General features: G+C 48.1%; 1 protein-coding gene across 2 annotated transcripts in view; it reads right to left on the reverse strand.

Moving 5' to 3' along the window:
- The window catches only part of NT5DC3 (5'-nucleotidase domain containing 3), a 41,579-nt gene continuing 15,969 nt past the window's right edge, over positions 1-25,610 (reverse strand). For both annotated transcript variants that reach the window (XM_024579522.3, XM_045187021.2), the window contains 12 exons: positions 17,738-17,812; positions 17,240-17,295; positions 14,820-14,910; positions 13,734-13,871; positions 11,656-11,716; positions 11,103-11,205; positions 10,865-10,966; positions 9,463-9,544; positions 8,371-8,457; positions 5,693-5,833; positions 2,292-2,356; positions 1-382 (listed from right to left, as the gene is read on the reverse strand). In XM_024579522.3, coding sequence (XP_024435290.2) covers positions 130-382; positions 2,292-2,356; positions 5,693-5,833; positions 8,371-8,457; positions 9,463-9,544; positions 10,865-10,966; positions 11,103-11,205; positions 11,656-11,716; positions 13,734-13,871; positions 14,820-14,910; positions 17,240-17,295; positions 17,738-17,812 — 1,254 coding nt within the window. In that variant the 3' untranslated portion in view covers positions 1-129. The remainder of the gene's footprint in view (positions 383-2,291; positions 2,357-5,692; positions 5,834-8,370; positions 8,458-9,462; positions 9,545-10,864; positions 10,967-11,102; positions 11,206-11,655; positions 11,717-13,733; positions 13,872-14,819; positions 14,911-17,239; positions 17,296-17,737; positions 17,813-25,610) is intronic.

Raw genomic sequence — 25,610 nt, forward strand, 5'->3', positions numbered from 1 at the left:
TAAATATCAAAAGGCGTATCTGTGTCTTTTCCGAAAGCAACACTCATATCCACACCAAGTCAACCCCATGGTGTCCGCCCAAGCTGGGGCCGACGCTGTCTCTGGCTGTGGCCACAGGAGAGCACCGGGTTACTTGGCCTGGGCCTCCTGCAGGAGGGGCAGCCGGCAGGCGTGGGGCCCATCAGACCACGCGGGAAGCTCGTGCTGCAGCGGAGTCCTCCTGGGGTAGAACGTGTGGCTGACATCGTAGTTCAACAGGCAGCTCAGAGACGCCATGTAGATGTCGGCGAATCGCGACAGCCGCCTCAGGAAGTAGGTCGGGTTCTGGTCTGTGCGGAACAAGCTTCCAAACTGGGTGTTGAAGAAACTTTTGGTCATCTCTCTGAAGGAGCGAGAAAAGAGGGGCGTGGCAAAGAGTGATCCAAAACAGTCCGTTTGGTTAAAGTTACTGAAACTAAAATCACTTTTTCATTTTTGCAGGACTCATTTTGGGAGAAAAATTGGCCTAGAAGCAGCCTCAATCTCTCATCAGAAAAACAATCTGTCCATCCATCCAACCAAATGCCTGATCCCACCGCCCACGGAGGCCTCGGAGAGTCCGTGTGAGGCCCCATTTCCGATGTGCGTGGCCTCGAAGTCTGCACACCACACTTTCACACAAACGGAGAAGCAAGAGCTACTTCTGAAAGTACAGAATGACGCGGAGTTCTCACAGTCTCCAAAACTCCCTCATCTACACAACAGGATCAGACCCCCTGTCTGTGAGGTTATAGTGAAAACTAAGTAAGGCAAGAAAAATAGAGCATATTGTAAACTGTGAAGCACTCTGATAGCTGAGAAATGAAGGATTCTTTTATAGTGATGTAAACAAACCTCCACTATCCATTACGCGGCCGCAAACACCGCACAGTGTCCATGAAGCCCGGATTACAAGCATTCTGCAAGGCTGTGCACTGCACCCCAGGCCCCAGCCCCTGCAGGTGTGCGCCCGTGTATCTGTGTGTAAATCAAACCCCATCACACACACACAGATTATGTGTGCCATCTGATGGCTAGGACCTCTGGACACAGAATATTCCAGCAACATGGCTAAAAACCATATGATTGTTAATCATTTACAAACCCAGCAAAACACATCATCACTCATGCACCTGTGTGACAAAAGCCACTCACTGGTAGCAGTTGTGTCATCGTGCAATGGCAGTAGATGCTGACAACCAAAACCCAGAGCAGGAGAAGAACTCAATTAGGTCTGTGGGTGGAGTGACATAAATGGTATTTAAATTTTACTAAAAAATCTCACTGAGATATGAAATTATTAGAAACTCAAAGTCAAAACAAAAATCTCTGATGGGTGGAACAGTCCCTTTATCTAATAATCTGAGGTCCCTGGAGTGTAGCATCCAGGTATGGGGCCCAGAGTCAAATCACATTATCTGCCCATCACCCTCTCACCCAACACTTTCGTACCATTGTTAGAGGGACAGCCAAGTTAGAACAAGCACCCACAGCCAAGGCCCTGAGCAGGAGGTGGGAGGACGGAGTCAGTACCTCCATGGCTTTTGTAGCCCAAGGGAGGGGGCTCTGTCCCCTCTCCATGCCCTGCTCAGCGGCCAGAACCCAGGCAGTGACCGCTACTTCCACACCCTAGAGACACTGGGCCCGGGGCAGGGGAGGCCAGGCACAAGAGTAGAAATGATTATGTGAACAGTGTCCTCTCAGCGAGGCACCACTGTCCAGGGCCCCTTGAACCACTGTTCCCTCCAGATGCACACACAGCAAGCTCTCCTGAGAGCGGGCACATTCCTGGCACAGCCATGGTGACAAATAAGCGCCAGGGCTGGAAGTGCCCCAGGAACTCATTGTGGTTCAGGGCCTGCCTCCAGTCCTGTCCCAGGAGCCCTGCGGTGCGGTGGCATTACCAAGCCAGGCAGGCAGGGGTGGGAAGGAATGGCTCCTTCTCCCACGGCTTCCAAATCCGATGGGGCCTGGCAGAGCACCCATTCCTGGTGAGAGAACACCTAAACAGGTATGACAGCACATCTGTTTGATTTTCAAAACAGAGACAAATGCAAGGGCAGGAGGTGAGAGGGAGGTCACTGATGCCTCAAGGAAATGTCACACGTCACTCCCAGACAGCAGGTGAGTGGTTCTGGACACTGGGGCGGCCACGGTCATACCTGGGAGCTAAAAAAGGATGTTTGGAAGTGTGCGCGGGCAGGTGTGGTGTGTGGGCTGAGCCCACGCAGACGGGGGGCGGACTCCCTCCATTCCAAACGGGCTGCCCTTACCTCATCTCCTTCCTCTCCTTTTTCCACTCCTGCAACACCAGCTGGGACTCTACATCTCTGTGAACCTGCAGGACACACCTAGTTACCGAGAATGTTCTGGATGCAAATAAACTCATTAGGTAATGAGAATTTTTTAACAGGCAGCTATTCTTGGAGAAATTTTACTCAAGTCTAAGAGGCAGGCACTTGCATGAAAAATACACTTTCAGATTTCCCAGTTGCAACCCCCCCTTCCTTACCCAAATAGTTTTGAAATGTCCAACATTTCAAATGTTGGTTTATGGTTTAGAGAAATATGGTTTAACAAATTAAATGGAATATTATTAAGGTATTAAACAAGGTCACTATTGAACTAGAGATATTAAAGTACTATTAAAGGCTATGTATACACATAATACACACATATCCACATAAAATATATGAGGTTTATCCATAAAGTATCCAGCCATGTAACATGAAAAATAGAGACATTTACTGAGGAAGCTACAAGAAACATTGTACGCAGGGCAATGATGCCTCAGTCCCCTTCGAAGCAGGCACCTTGGGACCTCACACAGTTCTCCCAGTCGCCATCAGCTGACCCGTTGTATTTTCCTGAATCTCATCAATGGTCTGAAATCTCTTCCGTTTCAAAGTGACTTTAGTTTTGGGAAAAGCCAGAAGTCGCAGGGCACCAAATCTGGGCTGTAGGTAGGCTGAGTCAGACCAAAAAATTCTGCACGAGATGTGATACATGAGTGGGTGCATCGTTGTGATGAAGCCGCCAATCACCAGCTGCCCATCCCCTAAAGCCTTGTCAATCATCTTTAGTTTCCATGAAGAATGTTCAAGCTAAATGCAAAATCTGATGCAGATTCAGTGCTCTACTTGCTCAGTCATTTTGACTGCAACAGCCACACAGTGCACACGCTCACTCAGTGGCGCCAACCACCCCCACTGACTAGTACAGTGAAGCTGTCGTTCACACATGTGCACTCCAGTCCACTCTCCTTGGCTGCCAGGGTACATGTCATACAAACTGTTCTCGTTATATTAACGATGGCTGGACTTTTTCTGGACAGACCTCAGCATGGATCCATTACACACCTGTATTACCTACATAAACATATACTTAATACAGACTACCTATTACATACACTATGTATATGCATCAACATAAAAATGGCAGTTAAGGAGAAGTAGCAGTTTGGGAAGCATGTAAAAATGTATGCATATATTAATAAATTAACATGGAAATTTTTCTTAATTTGTACAAGGGTAGTAAAACTATAATTTGTTTTAAACTAGCTTCCTTAATATTGTATTATCTTTTAACATATTTAAGGAAAAAATGTTTTTTGTAAAAGTCAAAAAAAAAAAGGTAGAGCACCTCAACCAGGTGGAAAAGCAGGGAATTCTCTAGCTGAGCTGAGCACAAGCAAAAGGCACCCAGAAAACGGCAACTGCCCCCAACCGAACAATGGAATCTCACCAGTCTCTCCACAAGGCTGCTGTGGCTGAACAGAAGCAAACGCTCAGCCAGAGTCCCAGGCGCACGTGATCGCAGGGGACAGGTGGCTTCCTGCAATTCACAGTCACGGGGCAGCCGTGGGACCCAGAGGAAAGGACCAAACAAGCAAACCATCTGCTTCTGACATGGGAGCCAAGGCCCTTCTGCTCACCACGTCTGCCCCGCTCACCAGCTCGGGGCCTCTGCCTCGCCGCCGACAAAGCCCTGAGCATGCAGCTTGGGTTCCTTGCCCAGCACCACCGCCTGCACCAGCAGGAAGCAGCAACGTTGATGCTCCTAGCTGTGTGTTAGCGGAGCACTGGGACACTGGTCTGGCACTTGTGGGGATGCTGATGGTTTTGTGAGCCTAGTTTTAATGAGCTTTGACATTTTAATCAACAAATCACTCCCTACAGAATTTAAACTCTACAAAGGATATGGCGAGATCAAAAATCTGTAGGGTGTCACATGTACTATATTTATACATGTGCATGCACATTTATACACATATGTTCACATGCAGATACATACATAAACATATGCATACATATATACAGGGTCTGGCACACATAACGCCCCTTTTTTATGAGCTGGTAGTCTACACCAAATCTTTTATTATAAAATCATAAGCATGTAATTTGGTAACATAACAGTACCACACTGAAGCACACCGTATGACATTTTAGGTGAAATGGTCAAATTGCTGCCATCCGGTGAGAGACATTCACGTGCCCCACCAGCCACACTCAGTGGCAGTACTTCTGCCGGACCCCGTATATGGTTGTGTGTGGGTACATACAAAGAATAACTATAATTCCTGTATGACCTGTGCATAGACTCGAGGCTTTATTAACCCAGAATCGATGCCTTTTATTTTTAGAAAATCATCTCACAGACAAGCATGGGAAGGAAATAGAACGAGTCCTTGTCAGAGAAGAGCCAAGAACCAATGGAGCTGAGCACATGGAAGCAAGACAGGGGGGCATGCAGGCCCCATGCTCTGCGATGTGAGCGCCCTGGAGGGAGGGCCTGGCCTGCCACCCCCTGCAGCTCTGCCCGAGCTCACTGCCAGCTGCCTCCATGCTGGGCCAGGCAAGGCACTTCCCTGGCCATGTCCAAAGGGAGCTGGTAGGCCATGGGCAGAAGCTGCGTTAGCAAAGAGAGTAGGCATCCATGCCCCTTATCCTGAGAGTCGGCACATGTGCTGAGATGGCTGCAGGCCCGGTCACCTGAACCAAGTGTGAAAGCATGGTGCCTCGTGAGATTGGACAGGGGATCACAGCTGCCACAGAGGGGCATCTTCACGGGCCAGGAAACTGGCCACGTGACTTACAGGGAGGAAAAATCCGCCACTGCTCTCCAGTGAGCCAGCTCATTGTCAGTCTCACCTTCAAAACCAGATGGAGACTGCACGCAGGAACCCTGACTCTTGCTTTGAGACTTTCCAGTGAGCCATGGTGCCTAGCCTGAAGTATTCGTTCCACAGGACGCTTTTTTACAGAAAGGGAAACTGAGGCCCAGAACAGGGAAGACCACTGCAGGCTAAAGGCAGGACCAGGACTAGACCCAAACAGTGGCAGGGCTTCTCGAATCCCACTGCCCCACAGGACATCCCCCAATGGGGCTTTGGTGGGAAAGTGAGGACGGGGGACCTGCCGGAGGGGCGTGAACAAACACCTGCACCCCGGCCCCACGAAGCTCTTTCTCCAAATGGCTCTGGGGGCGTTTTCAAAGGTCTCTTCGGGGAAATTGGCAAACTCTTAATAGCAAAATAAGCCCAGTAGTTAATTCTGCAGGATGACTTATGCCTCCTACTTTATAACCACAATTAAATAATAAATACCTAAATTAACTTTGACCAGTGGACTAACTTCAGGCTAAAGAATCAATAGGAGAGAAAAAGATCCCAAACCTGCATTTGCTCCAGCAGCCCGGTCAGGGTCTGCAGCCAGGTCATGGTTTGGATGTACTGCTCCGTGTTCATGATTTTGAGCTCAGACCGTAACTCAGGGATGATGGCTCCAGTTCGCCAGCCATGCTTCAGGGTCAAATCCTGATGGCCAAAATCACAGAGTCAACATTAATGTCAACAGAATTTAAACCATTTCATTTCCTTACCCAGACACAACAGGCATTCATTGAATTACTTTTTAATTATAATGATCAGTTATTAACCAAGCCGAATTCAATTAATTACATTTAATTAAAACCAAGACAGCCCAATGCTTTGATCATTTCACCCCAAGGAAAGTTCTGGGGATAACTGTTATGAGTCACAGTCCTTGTAGAATCACAGGGTCTGGAATCATTAACCATGGCCTGTAAAGCAACAATTAGGTCATGGGCAGAAAGAGCCTGGACCGAGATGCTACTGAAGGTCTTCATTCAATTCATCCACAGATGGCTGGGGAGATCCCCCTGTGCGCCAGGACCGGTGGGTTATGCGGGGCCATAGCATATATCACACTTGGAATGATCACACAACATAAACATACACGATCACATTTTTCATTCAAATATTATAACCCCATGATTTGACAATAGGCCAGACTATCTTGTGTCAACTATGCCCTAGAAAATCTAAGATACACAATCACTGTACTAAAAGGTCAATCTTTCTCTCATTTGGCAAATATTTATCAAGTACCACCTGCCAGGCCCTGTTCTAGATACTGAAGATAAAACAATGAACAAAAACGGACACATCCCTGCCCTCAAGCAAGTAAAAACACATGTCAGGTGGTCTCAAAAAATTTAAAAATATTGAAACCATACAAGGTATCTTTTCTGCTCACAAGAAATGAAACTAGAACTCAACAGCAGAAGAAAAACCCTGGAAAATTCACGAATATGAGAATATTGAACAACACACTCTGAACCGATGGGTCAAAGAAGAGATCACAAGGGAAATTAGCAAATACCTTGAGACAAATCAAAATGCAAACGCGACACTCCAAGACTTAGGGGATGCAGCAAATGCATTGCTGAGGGAGAGATTTCCAGCTACAAACACTGACAGTAAAAATGAAAGGTCCCAAACCAACCTAACTTTATACCTTAAGGAACTGGCAAAACTAAGCTGAAAGCTAGCAACGAAAAAAATAAAGATTAGATCAGAGATAAATGGAAAATAGAAAAAAAAACTCATCAAAACCAAGAGTTGGTTCTTTAAAAAGATCTACAAAATTGACAAACCTTTACCTTGATTAAGAAAAGAGGAAACTCAATTTCATAACATCAGAAATGTAGGTGGCGCCATTACCACCGATTGGACAGAAGTGAAAAGGGTTAAAGGGCAGGCTGTGAGCCAACGATGTCCGTCCGATGACCTGGATGAAGGGCACAGATTCCTAGAAACACGCAGCCAGCCCAGACTGCATCACAGAGACATAAAAGGTCTGAGTAGACCTCTAACTAGTCAGGAGACTGAATTAGTAATCAAAAAACTTCCACCATGGAGAGCCCAGAACCAGATGTCTTCACTGGTGAATTCTACCAAACTTTTAAAGATGCGTTAATATCAATCCCCCTCAAGTTATTCCAGAAACGGAAGAGGAGGAAGCACTTCCTAACTCATTCTGAGGCCAGCATTACCCTGACATCAAATTTTAGTATGGAAAGCTGGTTAAAACACAGATGGCCGATCCCCACCCGCAGAGGCGCTGACTCAGTGGGTCCTGGGTGAGGCCTGAGAATGTGCATTGCTAACAAGGGCCCAGGTGATACTGATGCCACGGGACCCCACCTGAAAAACAACTGCTTTGTGAGTGCCTCTCAGAATGCGAAGACCTGTGCACGTGTGCACGTGGTACCACCTCCCAGGGCCATGCGCCCACATGACTTCAGGGTGGCACCAAGTCTCCCCTCGGGGCCTGAAGACCCACTTAGCAAGGGGCAAATGCCCATGATGCCATGTCACGTGGCCTGACATTCTGGGAATGCCGACATCCTGGTGGTAGCCTTTGTATTTCTCCTTTACTAAGCACCTGTATATACATCATCTTCTGTCACCCTTTCTACAGATGAGGACATCAGGCCTTGAGGGAAGTGTTCAAGGTCACCCAGCTAATAAATGGTAGAGCTGGGGTGGGAACCCTCAGTCTTCTCACTCGGAACCATGGTTCCTTCCACTAGACCTCAGCCCACTGGGCAGGTGTGGTTACACAGGTGTGTGCAGGAGTCACCTGGGAAAGGTGTCACTACAAGCCAGTGCTGGAATCGACCCCCTCTACCTCCAATTCGATATTGTTCCAGTTATGGGTTTATCACACAACTGAAGTCCCGTGATGCTCCGCTGGTCCTGCCAAGGGGCAAGAAAAGCCTCATTTTCACCTAACAGTTGTTTCTTAGAAAGGCCGGTTTTCGAAGCAACTGGCTGGCAACAGAAGCCCTGGCTGAGGTCTCTGAGCTTTTACGTTCCAGTTGTGCGTTTCTGACACGTTAATAAAAGGACATAAAAAAAAAAAGTGGCCTACTCCTCATTTTTGTGAAAGCCTAAAAATTGTCTTAACCAAAAGAGAAATTCCTTAATACGTGGGACTAACACGTCTGCCCCCCCAAAAAGAACTAGGACAAAAGGCTCCCCCTCACCGCCAGGTCACTGTATATGTGGTCCCCGAAATACAGCACTCGGGATCCTCTCCATCCGGTCAGCTTCAAAAACTCATATAAATTGCCCTGAAATAAGGAAAATACAGGTATTCTGTCTGTGACAGGTGCAGAGCCCTGGGTATAACCCATGGCCTGAAATACTTATCTTTTTACAAACTTCAAAAAAATTATCTCACCTTTATAATTTATTTTAAATACCAAAATATAAAGAAAAAAGTATGAAATCTTCCAGGCCTTTCTAGTAAGTCAAATGTACTTTTCAAAAAAGAATCATACTGTATATACCTCTTTGCAATGCCCTGCTCACACTTACCACGCCGTGGCCCTCTTTCCAGGTCAAATATTGCCCTGCCATGTAATCTCTGGTCCCGATAAGTATACCACAACTCATTCACCCAGTTCCCTGATGGCGGACATGTATTTTGTTCTCATTTACTTTATTACCTATTTTGTAAGTAACTTCATTCTTATAGCAGGTGCTTAGCTACGTCTTAATCATTTTCCTAGGCTAACTTCCTAGAAGTGGAATGGCTGTTATCAAAGCTAATTTTTTCAAGGCCTAGAAAGTAAACTTAATGCCAAAGTAGCAGGTTGTTATAAACCCACCAGAAATGTATCATGTAAAAAAATAAATAAACTTATTTCAGTTAGACAATAGAGTCAGCAATGCAATCATTTATCCAAACACACATTTGCAAGCCTTATGTAATATATTAAAACTGTAGATAAAACATAGCTTGTCAGGAAATAATTACTAATTTGGGCAAGTAATATGCCATGTTATTAAATGCTTCTTTAAAAAAAAATTTCTAAGCTTTGCTACCAGTATCTTAAATGTTATATACTATGAGAAGTGATGCTTTACATTTTACTTTAAGAAACTGTTCGATGTAAGTTAATTTAGATACTGACTTCAGCTTAAATTTTGCCACCAAGTGGTAAACAGTCCGCCGGAGCAGAGCACTCAGGGCTGCCCTGGCGCAGGGTAAGCCTCCGTGCGTGGCAGCTGTTACCAGCACTGCTGACCACACGACGCGAAGTAACAAAAAGGATAAACCGGTCATGAGTTACCTGCTTGTAGATCTGGCCTTTCTGCAACTTGTGGATTCTATCCCAGAGTAAGACACCTTTCTCGGTCACCTTTCGGAAAGGTCTAAGAACAGAAACAGGAAGCGTTACGATGCGGGCGGTCGTGTGGGCTGTCTGCTGCGTGGAGCACTACCTGGCCACCCACTGGGGACACAAAGAGGCTGCACCAGCCTGAGAGCCCCGAACCAGCTCCAACACAGCCCTGGCCCTGGGCCACGTCTCCCAAGCTGCAGGCCCACCGTCCAAGGACAGGTAGTGGACAAAGAACTCCAGGGTCAAATACATTTGGAAAACACTATGCCCAACACATGTCCCTTTTTTAAAAAGTGACCGATGGCTGTGCAAAGCCCTACAAAGAAACTGTCTTCAACCCAGATTTGCCAAGTTTATGTGACTGTACAAAAAATTGGTTTTCTGCAAAAAAACCTCTCTGTTACACACACACACACACACACATGCTTATGGAAATACTACCTTAGTATACTTATCCAGCTTTGTACTTGAAATTCAGGCACTCTAGATATGAAGCCTATCGGGGACAGGCGTACTATTTTACGATGGAAAATGGGAAATACCAGAGTCGTTCCTCACGCTGGGGGTGCTAGTCCAAAGGACAAGGATTGTTTGCCTGCAGTTTTTTAAGGTAACTCTTATTTGAATTGTTTTTCTGATGAGAAAAATAGAAACTGGAAATGCAAAAAACTACAATGGAGAGGAGGAAAATCACCCATAATTCTAGTACACAGATATAAACATATTTCAGATGTCTATGGTCTTTTTACATCTGCATCTTTCTCCTTTCTAATGAACATAAAATGAGGATCATTTCTGTACACTGGTCATATCTTTTTATCTCTAAGGTTGTAACAAATTTCCCTGTGATTACATAATCTTCATGTATCATCGTTTACAGTCATAATGCCTGCTCACTGCTTTTTTTCAAATGTATCGTTTTCATGGCTGCATGATATCCCCTCATATGGATATTGCTGACCTTCCATCATGATAAAATAACACAGAGATGAATATAGGTGGAGGATTATTCAGCTCTTATTCCAGGCACCCAGAACAAAGGCAAATTAAATGGGTGCAGTGAGGGACTACGCTGTGCTGGGACCCCCACCCACAACCACCCCCACCCACAACCACCCCCCACACACAACCACCCCTACACACAATCACCCCCACGACCATTCTAATACATCTGAGGTGTTATGCACTAATCTCACCCTCCCTGCAATTACTTGCTAGAAGAATTAAAAATCAAAAACTTTAATGTCAGATGCTGTGATTTCCAACGGAATTTTGCCAAGACACACTGAATCTTAAGTCTTCACAGCGGCAAATGAGTAAAATCTGGTCCCCTGGAAAGACAGATACTCACCTCCGCTTATCATTAAAGAAGTTTGGCTTCTCGGCCTGAACAATGACCACATCGAATAGGTCCCTCCAGTCCTTTCCCACGATGTACCGCATCCCTTTGTCCCTAAACAACACATCAGCCAGGTTAGCCTAACACTGAAGGAATTAAGTGTCTTTGCAACTTTTTCTAGCAAAATTCCAACTGTGAAATGCAATACAAGCAGGGAGCTGGAAGCGAGCCAGGAAACAGAACAACTTACACAAAGCTACTGGGGCTATTGGTGATGAGAAACATCTTCTTGCCATGATCAGCCAGTTTGGCCAACACCGCTCGGGTCTGCTCAGCGTAGCAGATGTACTTTTCTAAGAGAAAAAAAAAATCCACACAGAGATTCAGCGTGCGGTCACTCAGCCTGCAAGTGCTTACTGAAGGGGGCCTGATGGGGGCCTGCAGGCCCAGCGCTGTCCAGGGCACACGAGGGAAGAGGAGGAAGTCTTAAGGAAGAGTCTTAAGGAAGCCTGGGTCAGGGCGGGCTGTCAGCATCTGACACATCAGTAGCCAAGACCCCACCTCCTCCACCTAAGGGGGAAAAACTAAGGGGCCGCAGCTGCCAGTGCCTCTCCTTCGGAGTCAGGATTACGTCAAGTTCTAAGGCAAAGGGGAGGAAGACCGCTGAGACTCAAGGATGCAGGGTCCACTCAGAAAGGTGCTACAGCGTCTGCTCAGCATGAGCAAGGGAAGTAAAATGCCTGCACGGTGCCATGGCCAAGGGCAGGCCTAAGACGACCTTCGTGGTAATGCTGAGCACGTACCAATATCTGCTTCGATGGCCCGGTACATGATTCCTTTGATGTGCACGTCTCGGATTGAATCCTGTCAAGACACGTTTTTAATCAGTGAACGTGTGAGCCTGAGCGACAATACAAGTGAAATGGCATTCATGGTAACATCCGTCATTAGGAGCCTAGCCATCCGAGCACCAAATGAAACCCAAATTCTGGCCCGCTCACCACAGGTGGCCCCTGTGGGGAAAACTTAGGTGACAGTGGCAGTTTTCAATGCAGCCTGACAAGAGTCACTGGGAGGAGGTAATCTGTGTGGATAATTCTGAAAAAAGCCCCACGTGATAAGCCATCATTTATATGCAGTATCGTGAACAAGTGAGTCCAGGCCATCTGGGCCATGGGCCTTATTGTGCTTTTCATCTTTGCGCCCTTCCCCAGATCCCAGCAGCAGGCTCCGCCATCTAGGAAAAGAGGCAGAGACAGAGGACAGGATGGATGCTCCTCCTTCAGCGCCACCAGCTTCAGCACCACCAGCGAGGCAAGAGCTGTCAGAGGGAGGGTAACTGAGGCAGAGACAGGGTCCAGCCTGCGGACACGAGGAGGAGGAGGACGCAGCTCACCCTCTGACAGGCTCAGGTGAGTGGCAGACACACCACTCACCTGGGCCATAAGCCTTAGAAAATCCGTGGGCGATTTCTGTCTAGCGTGTGCACCCTGGGCTGTAAACTCAGCTTCGATCACCTTCCAGCACAGGCTTGTTTCAACGTGACGTCAGCAGAAGGCAACGGTGAAGAGCGAGCCGGAGCCAAACCTCCTGCTTGGAATCTAGGCTCTGCTATTTGCTAGCTGTCTAACTGTGGGCCAGTGACACAACCTCTCTGTGCCTCAGTTTCTCTACAAAATGAGGGTGACGATACTAGTATCTGCCTCAAGGCATTATGGTGAGGATTTAATCAGTTAATGAGCATAAAGCACTCAGCAGAACAACGCCTGAACACAGAAAAACCCCGCCTACACGCTCACTCTCCGTGGTCACACACTAAGGGCAAAAACTGACCTTGTAAACAAACAACTCTCCTCATGAGGACAAAGGGCTACGTAACTGTAAGTGGTTCTTAAAGTTTCTTAAAACTGCAGTACTTGTGCACGAAAAGGACACTAGGAACTAAATATTTAAATGCAGTTCACCTAACACCAGACTGGCACTGAGCAACTGTAATTCATTTATCTGCCTAAAACCCATGACGCAGAGCAGTGAGAATTTCAAATCAGTCACAAACATGCAACTGGAACATGGTGGTGTACGAATATTGATCTCTTAAAAATCACATATTTAAATAAGTATGTATTATATATTTTATATAAACATTTTTATAATATGCTTAGAAGTATATGAGAAGTATATATTAAATAAATAATACATGAACATTTTAAGTACTGAAAAGAGTTCAGTTTAAAGAATATATATAAACACATGAGTGGTGGGGGAAAATGGAGACAACTGTACTTGAACAACAATTAAAAAAATAAATAAACAAACACATGAACATGAATTAAACCCTATAAATACACAGTTATATACATGCGTATAAATACTGAGATTTCCCTGTCTCCCCCTCCGAGCGGATCTCAGCACCCAGCTTCTGCAGGCCCTCAGCAAGCCCACGTGGAACGTTTGTGCGCAGGGGAGACGGGCTTCCTGTGGGCACTGCAGGCCCTGGGCCACCCCGCCTGAGACGGGAACGCCACATCTCTGTGTAGAGTCCCCCCCCGCCGGGGGCCGGGCTCGGGTGAGCTGGGTACAGGCTGGACCATAGTCACCACTCGCCCCTCTGGCCAGGTGCCCTGGCCCTGGCCCTGGGTCAGAAAGAATTAGCAATCCAGGAAACAATATGAGCACCCTCTTCTTTTAACAACAAATTTGACTGATTCCCAATTCTCCTGACGTAACATCTTACAATTTTCAGGGACAAACCGCAAACACAAGAGCTCCCAGGCTAAGGACTATTTCAAACACTTAACCTACAAAGGAGCCTAAAAATTCTGTTCCTTCCACAGAAAGGCAACAGGGATGCAAAGGCGCAACCTCCTACTGCCAACACAACCTTGACGTCTTTGTACAGGTGGACAGGCTCATAGTCGATGTTGTTCTTCAGGAAGTACTCGTTCACGCAGGACAGCAGGGTCATCTCCGGCAGCGAGAAGATGTCCATGAACTGCTTCATGGTGTTCCCGTGGGAACTCTGCAGGGGTGGGGGGGGAGCACAGCACACTTTAGAAATGCAGGCCCACACCTCAGCAGAGCCAGACGCGACCTTCACTGAGGGGGTTCCGGTCAACATCTGCATCCCTCTTCATGAGAAAAGGGAAATTCTAACAATGCAAAGTACAAATGTTCACCTTCTTCTTATCACTCACAACAGAGCTGACATTTCACTGGAGGTGTAACTGGCACATCCGAGGAAATGCCCCGACCCCCCTCCAAAGCCTAACCTGCCTCCCCCTTTCCACTCCATTCAACTCCCAGCTCATGCTCTCATCAGACTCAGAGGAGAACCGGGAAATAGGCTGCTGCCCTTGGAATGGCAGAAAAAGCCACTGAACTCTCCTGGGGTTGAGCCCCTCACAAGCCTCTGTGTGAGCTTGAAGAAGAACCTCTCTCTGAATGCCTGCACATTACAGCAGTTTGCCGGCTGACCGGCCACCTTCCCCTGCGCTCTGACAATGCAAACAAGACAACGCATCCAACAGGACAGGAAGCAAAAATGCGGAGAGCAAAGAGAACCACAAACGCCAGAGAAGCAGAGGCTTCCCTCCAGGCTCAGGGTAACTTGCTGCCCTCAATCTCAGGGAAGGCAACAGCCACCCCACTGGCAGCCCCCGGTGACTTAATCCAGAAAGTGGGGTCACTTCAGGGAGGTGGTGGCAAAGAGGGCAGGTACGAGGAAGGTGTACAGAGCCTTCGTCGGGTAGGGAGGGAAGGGCAAAGGCAAGAGAACCGGGAAAGAACCCATGGAGCCTGTAACATACTCATCTCTCAAGCCCTGGGTCTCTCAAAACACAATCCCAATTTCCTTGTCAGCTCCCTGTGGGCAGCCAGAGTCTGGGACTCAAGCTCCTCAGTCCCCCAGGCCATGTGTTGAGAAGGAAAAACACAGGCTGCTTCAAATAAATAAGGAATTTCTGATTACCTTTCCGTAAAAGTCGCTCATCTGTTCCAAAGGCACATGGGACCCCTCGTACATGTCAATGACTTCTTCGTCGGGGACAACGCTGAGGCCCCTGGAACAACAACAGGTGGTGCAGTTGAACAGCCCAGCCAGCGAGAGCAACGACTGTCACACCTCTGGCAACGGCTGGGGTTTTCCAGCCGAGGTGTCAGACACTGTCACAAGGAGGCAAGACGTGCCACCAGTAACTGCTACAAGTGGCAGGCAAAACGCTGCTACTATCACTACTGCTGCCCTTCTAATGGCAGTAAGAGCAGAAAAATAATAGTTACAGTTACACGGCACCTACTATACGCCAGATATGAGTTCCGCATAGTCCTTCACCTACTTCTCGGCAAGGCTGGGGGAAAGGCACTATTATTCCTTTTTTTCCAGCAGAGGCAACTGAGGCACAAAAAGGTCAGGTACCTACCCCAAGGTCACCCAAGTAGAAGATGGTGGGACAGCACTGGGTCCCCAGCTTTGTGGCTCTCCGACCACTATGTCCCACTGCTTCCCTCAACAAGATGCAAGGCCTTCTAAGGCCTTACTTTGGGGTGGGTTTTTTTTTTTTAATGTTTTTAATATATTAGGGTGAAAAAGGCTTGGTTCTGTCTCCATCACCCTGGACCCTCTGATACTCTACTCAAAGGTCAGTGCCAAGATAGAAAAAGTCATGTACGAGACGCAGGTTGACTAAACCCCAGGACACAAGGCAGGAAGTCTGGACACCACCCCCGAGAGGGGTGACCCAGATGCTATGGGACAGTGAAAGCCAGTTTCCTCATCCGTAAAAGCCGAGGTAACGCCCACCACCTGCCTGCCGCTGGAGCTGCAAGAGACTCTACATGGGAATGCAGCTCCTCCGCACACAGGAAAAAATTAATTCTGAGTCACAGTGGCTAGATTTCATCCTGCCTCTGCCACCAGCGCCCAGAGCAGGTGCGTTTACGGGGGCTTGATGGTCTCGTATTCCCTCACCTGGAATCTCGCACTCTAGAGTGCTAAATGGGAAGGCCTGCTCCTCTACCCCCTTCTTTAGAAGAGAAGGTGCTTGAGAAACAGACACCGTGATGAGGGACCACAGAATGAATGGGCCGAACAGCACAGCACACTGTGCTACAATAGGAGTACAAATTACTCAATGAGAATTTTAGTTACTAATACAAGTAAGTTGCTCAAAGTAAAAAAAAAAAAAAATCACTTGGCCAATATTAAAATACATACAAAAAATAATTTACATTTGATATGTCACTTTAGTGGAAATTTAATTTCAGCCTCTTCCCTCCATTCTCCACCCTCATATAACTTTTAAAAATATCCAAGTGGATTCATTAATATTTTGCCTCCGATCTTGATTAACTTGTTACAACTACTAGCCTTTGAAAACAAAACAGGCACTGTACTTCCGTTTATCTTTGTTCCCGAAGTCAGATAAGACACTGGCACTAAGCCAGATCATTCTAGACGGTGACCTTGGAAAACAGCTCGAGCTCAGGTAGCAGCAGTCAGCTGTGCACACCCCTCAGGTTTTAACACTTGGAAGGAAAATACAAAAGGTAGAAGAATTCTGCAGATGAGTTCCCTGCCTCCACGCTAGGCCTGACCCCATCCTTCGGAAGCCACTGCTCTCTCTATCCACAGTCACAGGCACCTGGCCGCACAGGACAATTAAGAGCACAGGGTCGTGGGGCCCCAGAAGAGCAGAGAAAAGAACCATTTCAGGCTGAAGGGTGAGGGGAGGCCTCGCCACAAGTCGGCCCTGAAGGAGGGCTGGGATTTCAAGAAGCAGAGAAGGAAACCATCCTCGTAGAAGGGCTGCCGGCGTGAACAGATGCCAAGCGGGGGGAAAGAGAACTGTAGGGAAAGGGACACATGTTATTTGTACCTGCCCAGCATCCACTCCCTCTGAGACCAGTTGAAACTGTAGGGAAAAGAAACTCCCCTTTGCCTCTCGACCTGGAAAGCCTGGGAGGGGCCTGCTGCAGGGGGAGCTGTCCCTGAGAGCAAGAGAGCCCAGAGATGGAGAGAGTGCTGACAGCATCAGTTTGGACCCTGGAGCCGGCCTCACCTGCGCCCGGCACTGCCCTTGGCCTATACAAGCAGGGAGCCAATACTGTGTTTCGTTTAGCCAGCCTGAGCCGGGTTTCAGTCACTTGCAGCTAAGAGTCACAACCGACCCAGTAAGTGAAGGAGTTGTGTGTGCAAAAAGAGGAAGCTAACAGGAAACCTAAGAGAGGTGGGCTCTGGTCCCCAGATTTCAGAAGAGAGGAAGGGTGGTTGAGGAAAGTGCTTTAAGTAAATCAGTCGAGCAGCAATGCCTAGGATGGATTACTCTGCAGAAAACTGTAAGAGCCCCGGAGAGAAGGACTAAGGGTCTGGGCCAGGGAGCTTACTCTTACCTGTAGACAGTTCCCAGTTGGATGTAATGAAACGCATCAATCTTCATCAATACAGCCTTCAAAAACACAAACACAGGCACATGTTAATAAGGCACAGCAATGTGCGCACTGAATGAGAATTCCAGGCGTCCTTATAAATCCCGCCAACACGAGGCTGTCACAACAAGGAGGCACGGGCAAGTTTCTGACGTTGTCGCTGGCTGATTAAAGCACTGTGCCGCTCATTACAGAAAGACACGGAGACTGGCTGTTCCTCCAAACCCCAAAGGGCCTACTGGAAATAAAACAGTATCTCCCGAATTGCTACATGCGTTCGTGCTTTTCCAATCACAGTCTCTTGAACACGACGTGATGCAGAGATGTTTTGAAGAATTCAGTTTTGCAGCCCCAAAGAACATGAATTTTAAATCAATTTATGTGTTGAGCAAAGAAAAGCACCAAGAGTACATTTTACCCCCAAACACCATTAAAGGAGAAAAACATGAGGATTGAACCTACCCGCTGCACATCATAATGAAGTCCACGAATCGCAAAATTGGGGTCGTATTCATACTTCCTGATTTCGGTGGGGTACTAAGAAAAAAGAAAGAAACCGGTTTTAGCTCACACAGTGTGTACTAGGTTCAAGGTAGTGCCAGACCTGCTCCTGGTACAAAGGTCAAGGTGTCTGACGCGCTCTGGTGGGAAGGTGGGGTCAGAAGGGATGAATCACTTCGTGTTCCTCTGCTTCTGGACCCAGGGCCTCCCAGCCCCAGAGCCCTCCACCCAGCCCTGCTCCCTGTGCATCTGCCCAGCACAGGGGGGCCCTCATCCCCCCAACTTCCCTCATCTTCACTGCCCCCTCCTCTCCTTCCCTCGGCCCCCAGACTCCCAGGGCCCAGACCCCAGACACACATCTGCTTCTTCCTTCCTTAGTACAGTGTCACCCACCATTCAGCTCACATGTGAGCACCTCCATGTCGCAGCCCCACAATGAGCCCATTACCAGGTTTCATGAAGACACCAGGACTGAACACTTTTCAAAGGGGCCCCTCCACATAGCTTTCATTACACTTCTCATTTGGACAGCAGGCCACTGCTCACCCTCCACGGGCTGGAGGGACGTGACAACTGTCAGAACAGCATCCCCAGACTCAGGCACAGAGGGGCCCTTTCTCAGCACGTGGCTCCCAGTTACTGCTCCAACACTGATTCAGAACATGCACGGCTTTTGGGGGCAGCTCAGCTCCCCTGGTATTTCCTGGTTATTAAGCCATTCCTCAAACGATGCAAACAAAAATAGCAGCTCCCTCCTTCTCTACTGCACCAGGCACCCAAGTCCTTCCCTCCCCGCCGAGGCTCAGAATTGGAACACCAGCTACCCCGCTGGCAGCACTGAGCTACCGAGCACGGCTTGCCCTGCCATTCCCATTTCACTGACGGGACATCAAAGGCACCAGATGAAACAACCTGGCCCGGGCCACAGAGCTGGGGTGTGGTGGGTGAGGAGTTAGGCTCGGGCCGCTGCTCTCCCCACACGATCCACCCTCAGAGCACAGATGTGCAGGACAGAACATCTACTCCTGAGTCTAGAGAGGCCATGTGACCAGAATCTTCCAATCACAATAACTGCCTAAGTAAAATGACTAAGTAAAAACCTAGGTGCCTGCCTTCCTGCAGCAAAAACGCTTGCGGCCGCAGGGAACACCTCCGGACTACACTCCCTGCAAGGCTCTGGGGCAGGGGCGCCCAACCTGCAGCCCGCAGGTGCACGCAGTTGAGGACGGCTATCAGTGCATCCCAACACAAAAGTGTAAATTTACTTAAAACCTTTTGTTGTTCATCAGTTTTTATTAGTGCTTTTGTATTTGACGTGTGGCCCAAGACAACTCTTCCTCCAGTGTGGCCCAGAGACGCCGAAAGGTGGGACACCCCTGCCGGGCAGCACAGACTGCAGTGCAGGGGCAGGGTTCGGGGTTCGGTGGGGGCTGCGGGGGGAGTGCAGGTTTACTACACCGAGTACCTGGATTACCATTCCCAGAATCCTGAGAGGGAAGATAATCCATAGGCTCGTCATTCTGGAGTCTGCATGTCTCCCCAAAAGCAGAGCCCTGGCAGACTGGGAGCCACTGACAGGCTTGCCTGGCACAGAAGCTTCTTCGGCTGCATGGAGCTTGTGAAAAATGACACAAACAGAGCCATCTGCAAACAGAGTTGGAGCCACCATCCCAGATGCCTTGCATGCCTTGCTCCTTGAACCTGTAGAATGTCTGACTTGGGCAAAACCACCTCTGGACCGGGTCAAACCCACATCATCTTCCCAACAGCTGTCGGGAGAGCAGACCTGACCACAATGGCGTGATTACAGACATTCGTTAGAAGCGGTGCTATTGTATAGCTAAAGAAGAATGGTTTATTGCCCCCGATAGGATCTTCTTTCTTCTATCTGTGTAATTATTTCCCTCCCCTTCCTCACAAAATCCCCTTGCCGTGGCTACATAATAGAAACACCATTTGGGTTTCTGCCTGTGCCAGTGCATACTAGCATTGCAATTCTGTGATCTCAAATAAATTCTTGTTGCCTCTCAAAAAAAACCACACCTAGGCAATAATCCATATGCACAGGAAACCTCTTCGCAAGGCTGCGCCACTCACTCCTCATGGCCGAGGGCACACTGGCGTGAGAAAATGTCCCAGTACCACCAGGCTGAACCACAGACAGCACGTTTTCGATTCCGGCTGCATGAAGTGCTGACTCAAATGTCACTTTCAGGCTCATTTATCTAACACCTGCCGTGCGTGCCAAGAAATCACTACATGATATTCCTGCTCATGGGCGTTCCCAAGATTTCAGAACACTGTACACAGTTCACACACTTCCCGCCCCAGAACCCAACACACGCCCCACAGGACGCTGGACACTTCGTCCCTCCCCCGAAGTGAGGCCATGGGACACCACCCACTGGAGTCTCCTTTTACCTTGGGAGTGACGACTAAGGGAAAGGACAGGAGGAAGGTGTTTAACAGGTTCCTGAGAGAGGGGCTTTTCCTGAGCCATGTGCCACACTGGTCCAGACACCCTCTGTGGCTCCATTTACTCCCCCAGCACAAGGGCACTTCATTTTCGCTTTCCTGTTGGGCAGTCTGAGGAGGAGAGCCCAGGAGCCTGCCCAGGCTCTCAGAGATAAACAGAGGTCAGGCCAGGACTCGAACCCAGGTCCGCCCCAACCCACCCCCACAACCAACCCTGAAGCCACATACTAGATGCTCACCGCCTCTTGTGACAGCAGTACCGGCCACATCAGGTGGCACAGTGAGTTTGCTGAGAGGACTCACGGTGGCAAGGGGACTGCTGACTATTTTAGCTAAGAGACAGCGTGAACAAGAGAGAGTACGTAACTCTGAACATGGACTGCTCAAAGGTCTGGCGGCTCCTTCCTGAAACAAGGCTTATCTGTCCCTCGCTGCTTCCTGGGGAGCTACTCCTGATAGACACACAGTGGTTTTCAAATGGTCCAGAGACCACAGCAGAACCTGGAGAACTGACAGAAGCAGCTGAAGGAGCCTTCACAGGACAACACCTGATAAAGAATGCAGGCCCCAGGGCTGGGGCAGCGGGTGTCAAATTCTAGTCCTACCATGTGGTCGCTGCAAGATCATGTCTCTCTGAGCTTCAATTTTCTCATTTCCAAGGCGAGAATAACAAGAGCCCCGCCCTACGTGAAAGTAGAGAGGATTAAGCCAAAGGATGCCAGTGGGGGACCAGGACAGTCCCCCCAGCACACAGCAACCGCTCAAGGAAACTGAATTGCTTCACTGGATGGGGAATCAGGAGACCTGGGCTCTCAGAGCCCCTCCTCTAGCCCCTGCTACTCTCCTGGAGGACTTTAGGTGAGTCACTTAACCTTCCTGGCCTCTCCCTTCATATGGAAAATGAAATGCTGCATCGGGGTGATGTCTATGCTCCACTCCTGGCCCTAAACTGGGATTCCCCATGCAAGCAGCCAAGTCCCAAAGGTCCCCGTGACAGGCCCCTTTCCAACACACACACCGGCTCGCGCACACAGCATCTCTAGGAATAACCGGTCACAGTAACATCCGGTCGAGGAAGCCAAAGCTGCTCCCAATGGCCAGGAGACCATACTTCTCTCCAGTGGCCTATGGCTAGATTTTCTGGACCTTTCATAGGTTAGAAACTTTCCACCTGAAAAGTAGGACTCACCTCACATGTCATGAAGATTACTGGTGTCCCTAAAAGCAGGAAGAAATATAATAGATGCAAGATTTTCACTCAGGATTTTTATTTAAAAAATCTTCTTATTTAGGCCCAGGCTGGTGTCCTTCAGTACCTGGATCTGTTCCAGCGCTGGGTGCAATCTGGGAAGGCTGGTGTGTGTGGACAAGGCAAGATCAAGGTTCCCGGCACATGCTGCAGAAATGTCCCCGACAGATTCGAGGAAAGTTAGCACTAAAACACTGTGGAGAACCCCGGAGCCCCCATGGGTGCCATTCCCACCGATCTGCGGTTGGCCATGCACCCATTCCCGGCTAATGACAAAGCTCTGGCTGCAGCTCGTGACCTCGACGCTACAACACTGCCCGTGAGTTCCCAAGGTCCAGATGCCTATAAGTACATCCATTTTCAGAGGGCTCAGCTTGCTATTTAAAGGAGCCTAAATTATTAGTCTAATTCAAGGCAGGGCAGAAGGGCGTAAAGGCAAAACTCTGCGAAGTCCACACAGAACAGTCAGTGAGGGCAAATGATCTACACCAGAATGAGAGGTACACGCCCGGCACAGTCCCTCGCGTCACTGTGGAGTTCACCAAAGACGTCACGTATGTACTGAACACATACTCTTGCCAGGGCCTGGGAATATGGCCATGAACACAACTGACACAGTCCCCGACCCTAAGAAGTTCCCACTCTACTGTGGGAAGACAGACCATAAGCAAGTAAAAAAAACACAGTATCATGCCTGATGGGGGCAAGTACTACAAAGAAAATGCAGTCCAAGGGTTCAGAGAGCTGAAAACACCAAGAGAAGCAAGGGCTCGGGCAGCTCAGATGGACGTTCCGAAGCAGAGGAAATGGCAAAGGCCCAGAGGCAGCCCTGTGTCTGGGAGGTGGAGGAGCAGCAAGCAGCCTGGTGTGGCTGCAACAGAGAGAGGGCAGGCAGGAGGAGAGGCTGGCGAGCAAGTGGGGGCCTGGGAGCCCTGGAGGTCTTCTTCATCATTACAAGTGTGATGGGAAGGCTGGGTGGGGGTGGGGGTGGAGCCCAGGGGTGACATGATTAAGATTTAAAGGTTCATCCTTGCTGCCAAATGGAGAGCGGACTAAGGGGCAAGACCGGAGAAGCAGGGGAACAAGTCAGGAGGCCACTGCACCGCCGGGCGGGAGGTGAGGGTGGCAGCAGCGGGAGAGGTGAGAAGCGGGTGCACGCAGTGGGGATACACACTGCGTGTGCACCCTCTGCACGCATGAGAGCGCTCGTGTCTGCACAGAGTGAGCGGGAAACCTGACAGTGAGACGTGATGACAGACGTGACCTCGTCAAGGCCAACATCACAGGCAAGTGACATTGACGGTATGTCCCCTGGATAAGAGGTGATGACCTGGCACTTTACCTCGGTGGTCTTCCGCCCCCAAACCCATAACCCCAGTCTGACCATAAGAAAAACATCAGATAAATCCCAAGACAAGGGCATCCCAACTAGTACCCTTCCAACCTGGCAGGGTTCTCAAAAACAAGGACAGGCTGAGAAACTCACAGCCAAGAGGAGCAGGAACAGGACATTACGTAAAAACTAAGGCTGCCTGAATCAAGTCCAGACTTCAGTTAATAATAATTCATTACCTCTGCGTCTTTGGTTCTGATAAATGTACCATGGTAACGTCGTGGACGGAGTGTGGACCTTACTGCTTACCGGCTCTGTCACCGCAGAAACTCAGCTGGTAAAAGGAACCTTGGCATTGAAAGGAATTCATCAATGCTGTTCCTGATTACATGAACCTACACGTGTGACAAAACGGCACAGAACTACACAGACCCAGTATGCCAATATCAGTTTTCTCATTTTTTAACTATTATACTTTAGTTATTTAAGATGTAACCAATGGGTAAAACTAGGTGGAAGGGATAGAGGACCACTCTATACTACCTACACAACTTTCTGTGACTCTATAATCATTTCAAAAGAACAATAAAAAAAATGTTCACATGCTAACATTAGGGGAAACTAGGCGTAGGATACACAAGACAGGAGCTCTCTGTATTACCTTTGCAACTTTTCTGTAAACCTAAGACTCCTCTCAAATTAAAAGATTATTTGTTTTCAAAAAAGAGAGAGAGGACCCACAGCATTTGCTGAGCGATCAGATGTAGAATGGAGGAGAAGATCAGGGGCCACGGCTGATGTTAGGCTTCAGACTGAACACCAGGGAAACTTCGGTGTCAATCAATGATTGGGACACTGAGCAAGGTGGGAATGTAGGACACGAACTCAAGAACTCTTCTAAGACTCCCTTTCTGTCCCGCAGTGGACATCTGAAATGAAGTACAGATACGGTAGTTAGCCAGTATTTTTTATTTCTGTTTTTGTGAAAGCATGTTCTTATAAAAGAAACAAAAAAAGAAAAAAAGAAAGAAAGAAAAAGGGTAATTAAGAAGAAGCTGGAAGTTTTACATTTGCTCTTCGGGAAGATGCTGAATTGCCCACTTACTGTTCTATTACTGCATCTCAAAGCAGATGTCTTTCCAGCTCTACAAGTACACGCAGTCTTTGGCAGGAAAAACAGTGCCAAAGCCAATGCATTCAACAGCATCTTGGAAGAATTATTTTCAGATCCAAAGCAAGAGGAAAAAATGCGCATAAGCATAATTGACTCTATTAATATGCCCAATATAATTAGTGTTATGACACATTTCTCTTATCCAAGCAACAAACATACATAATGGGAATGAAATCTCAATGATCTTAAATCTAGGAGCTTTCCTAATCATAATCATTGTAACCTCTTTTCCCCTGAATTTCGTGTTTTTATCTTCCTAAATTTTTTATCTTCGTGAACATTTTATTTTCGTACGAAAAATAAACCCATAGGGTAGAAACCACAGGGGGCAAGGGGGAGTAAAGGGAGAGCATCTGCACCTTGGAAATGAGCGGACTTCAGCTCAAATCCTGCTTCCCACTGACCTTGTGGCCTGGAGCCACTGGCTTCACTCCAAAAGCCTCCGTTTCCTCAACAGTAAAACAGAGACATCTATTTGCAGGGTTTTCACGTAGACTGGAAATGATAAAGCCAGGATCTGAACCCCAGCGAGTCAGGTTCTAGAACCTGTGCTTTTGGGACGTAGCAGACAAGCAGCAGACGGTGCTGTCAGTAAGAACCTTAGTTTTACAAGTGATACCAAGTCGCAGCATATGACCTGGGACTAGAACGCCAGCATCCACACCCACGCCCCTTCAGCTGCACCTCTCGGTGGGGTGCTAGAGAGGTGGTGCAGGTTCACAGATGGGAGAAGAAGGGCAGGACCAGCTCTTATTCTGCTTCCATCCTCAGAGTCAAGGGACAGGACCCTGGGTGAGACAGAAGAGAATCTCTTGAACAAAGGGAGAGATGTTGCTGAATGGCTGGTGGCTAGACGGGCTGCCCTCTGGTACGGTGGCCATAACTAAGAAAGATAGCCAGTGGCTTAGTGTCAGAAGTCAAGTTATTTTTGGCAAATACCATTTTCTGCATTTTGGATGAGAACAAATTGAGTTGCTTATTAAATCCACTGATAACCAAAAACTGAAGGGAATATATTGCATCAAATGGTGAGGATCCAAAACCAATGGGAACTTTGGCAGCATTAATAAAGGCATGGAATCCAGAACCAGGGAGGTGATGGTCTCCCTCTATTCCACACTAGTCAGACCCCACCTGCAGTAACAACTCCCGTTCAAGCGCTTACATCTGAGAGGAATAGACCAGAGCACACACAAAGGAGGGTGACCAAGATGATAAAAAGAGCCCTGACCGGGTAGCTCAGTTGGGTAGAGCATCATCACTAGACACCAACGTTGTAGGTTCGATTTCCGGCCAAGGCACATACAAGAAGCAACCAATGAATGCAGAAATAAGTGGAACAACAAATCCATGTTTCTCTCTTTTCTCAACCTCAAATTACTAAATTAAAAAAAAAATTTAAGATGGTAAAAAGAGGTCAAATGCAAAGGGTTGAAAGAACTAAGAATGATCATCCTAGGGAAAGAGAAGCCTCAGAGGGCACAGCGGCTGGTCTGTACCACACGCAACTATTACTTAAACAGTCAAGTTTTTGCTTCTAGGCTACTCACACCCACCCACTCCACCCACCCCCAGCCCACCTTTGCTGACAAACTCCTTCCAG

The sequence above is a fragment of the Desmodus rotundus genome, chromosome 3, assembly GCF_022682495.2.
Source record: "Desmodus rotundus isolate HL8 chromosome 3, HLdesRot8A.1, whole genome shotgun sequence".
NCBI lineage: Eukaryota > Metazoa > Chordata > Mammalia > Chiroptera > Phyllostomidae > Desmodus > Desmodus rotundus.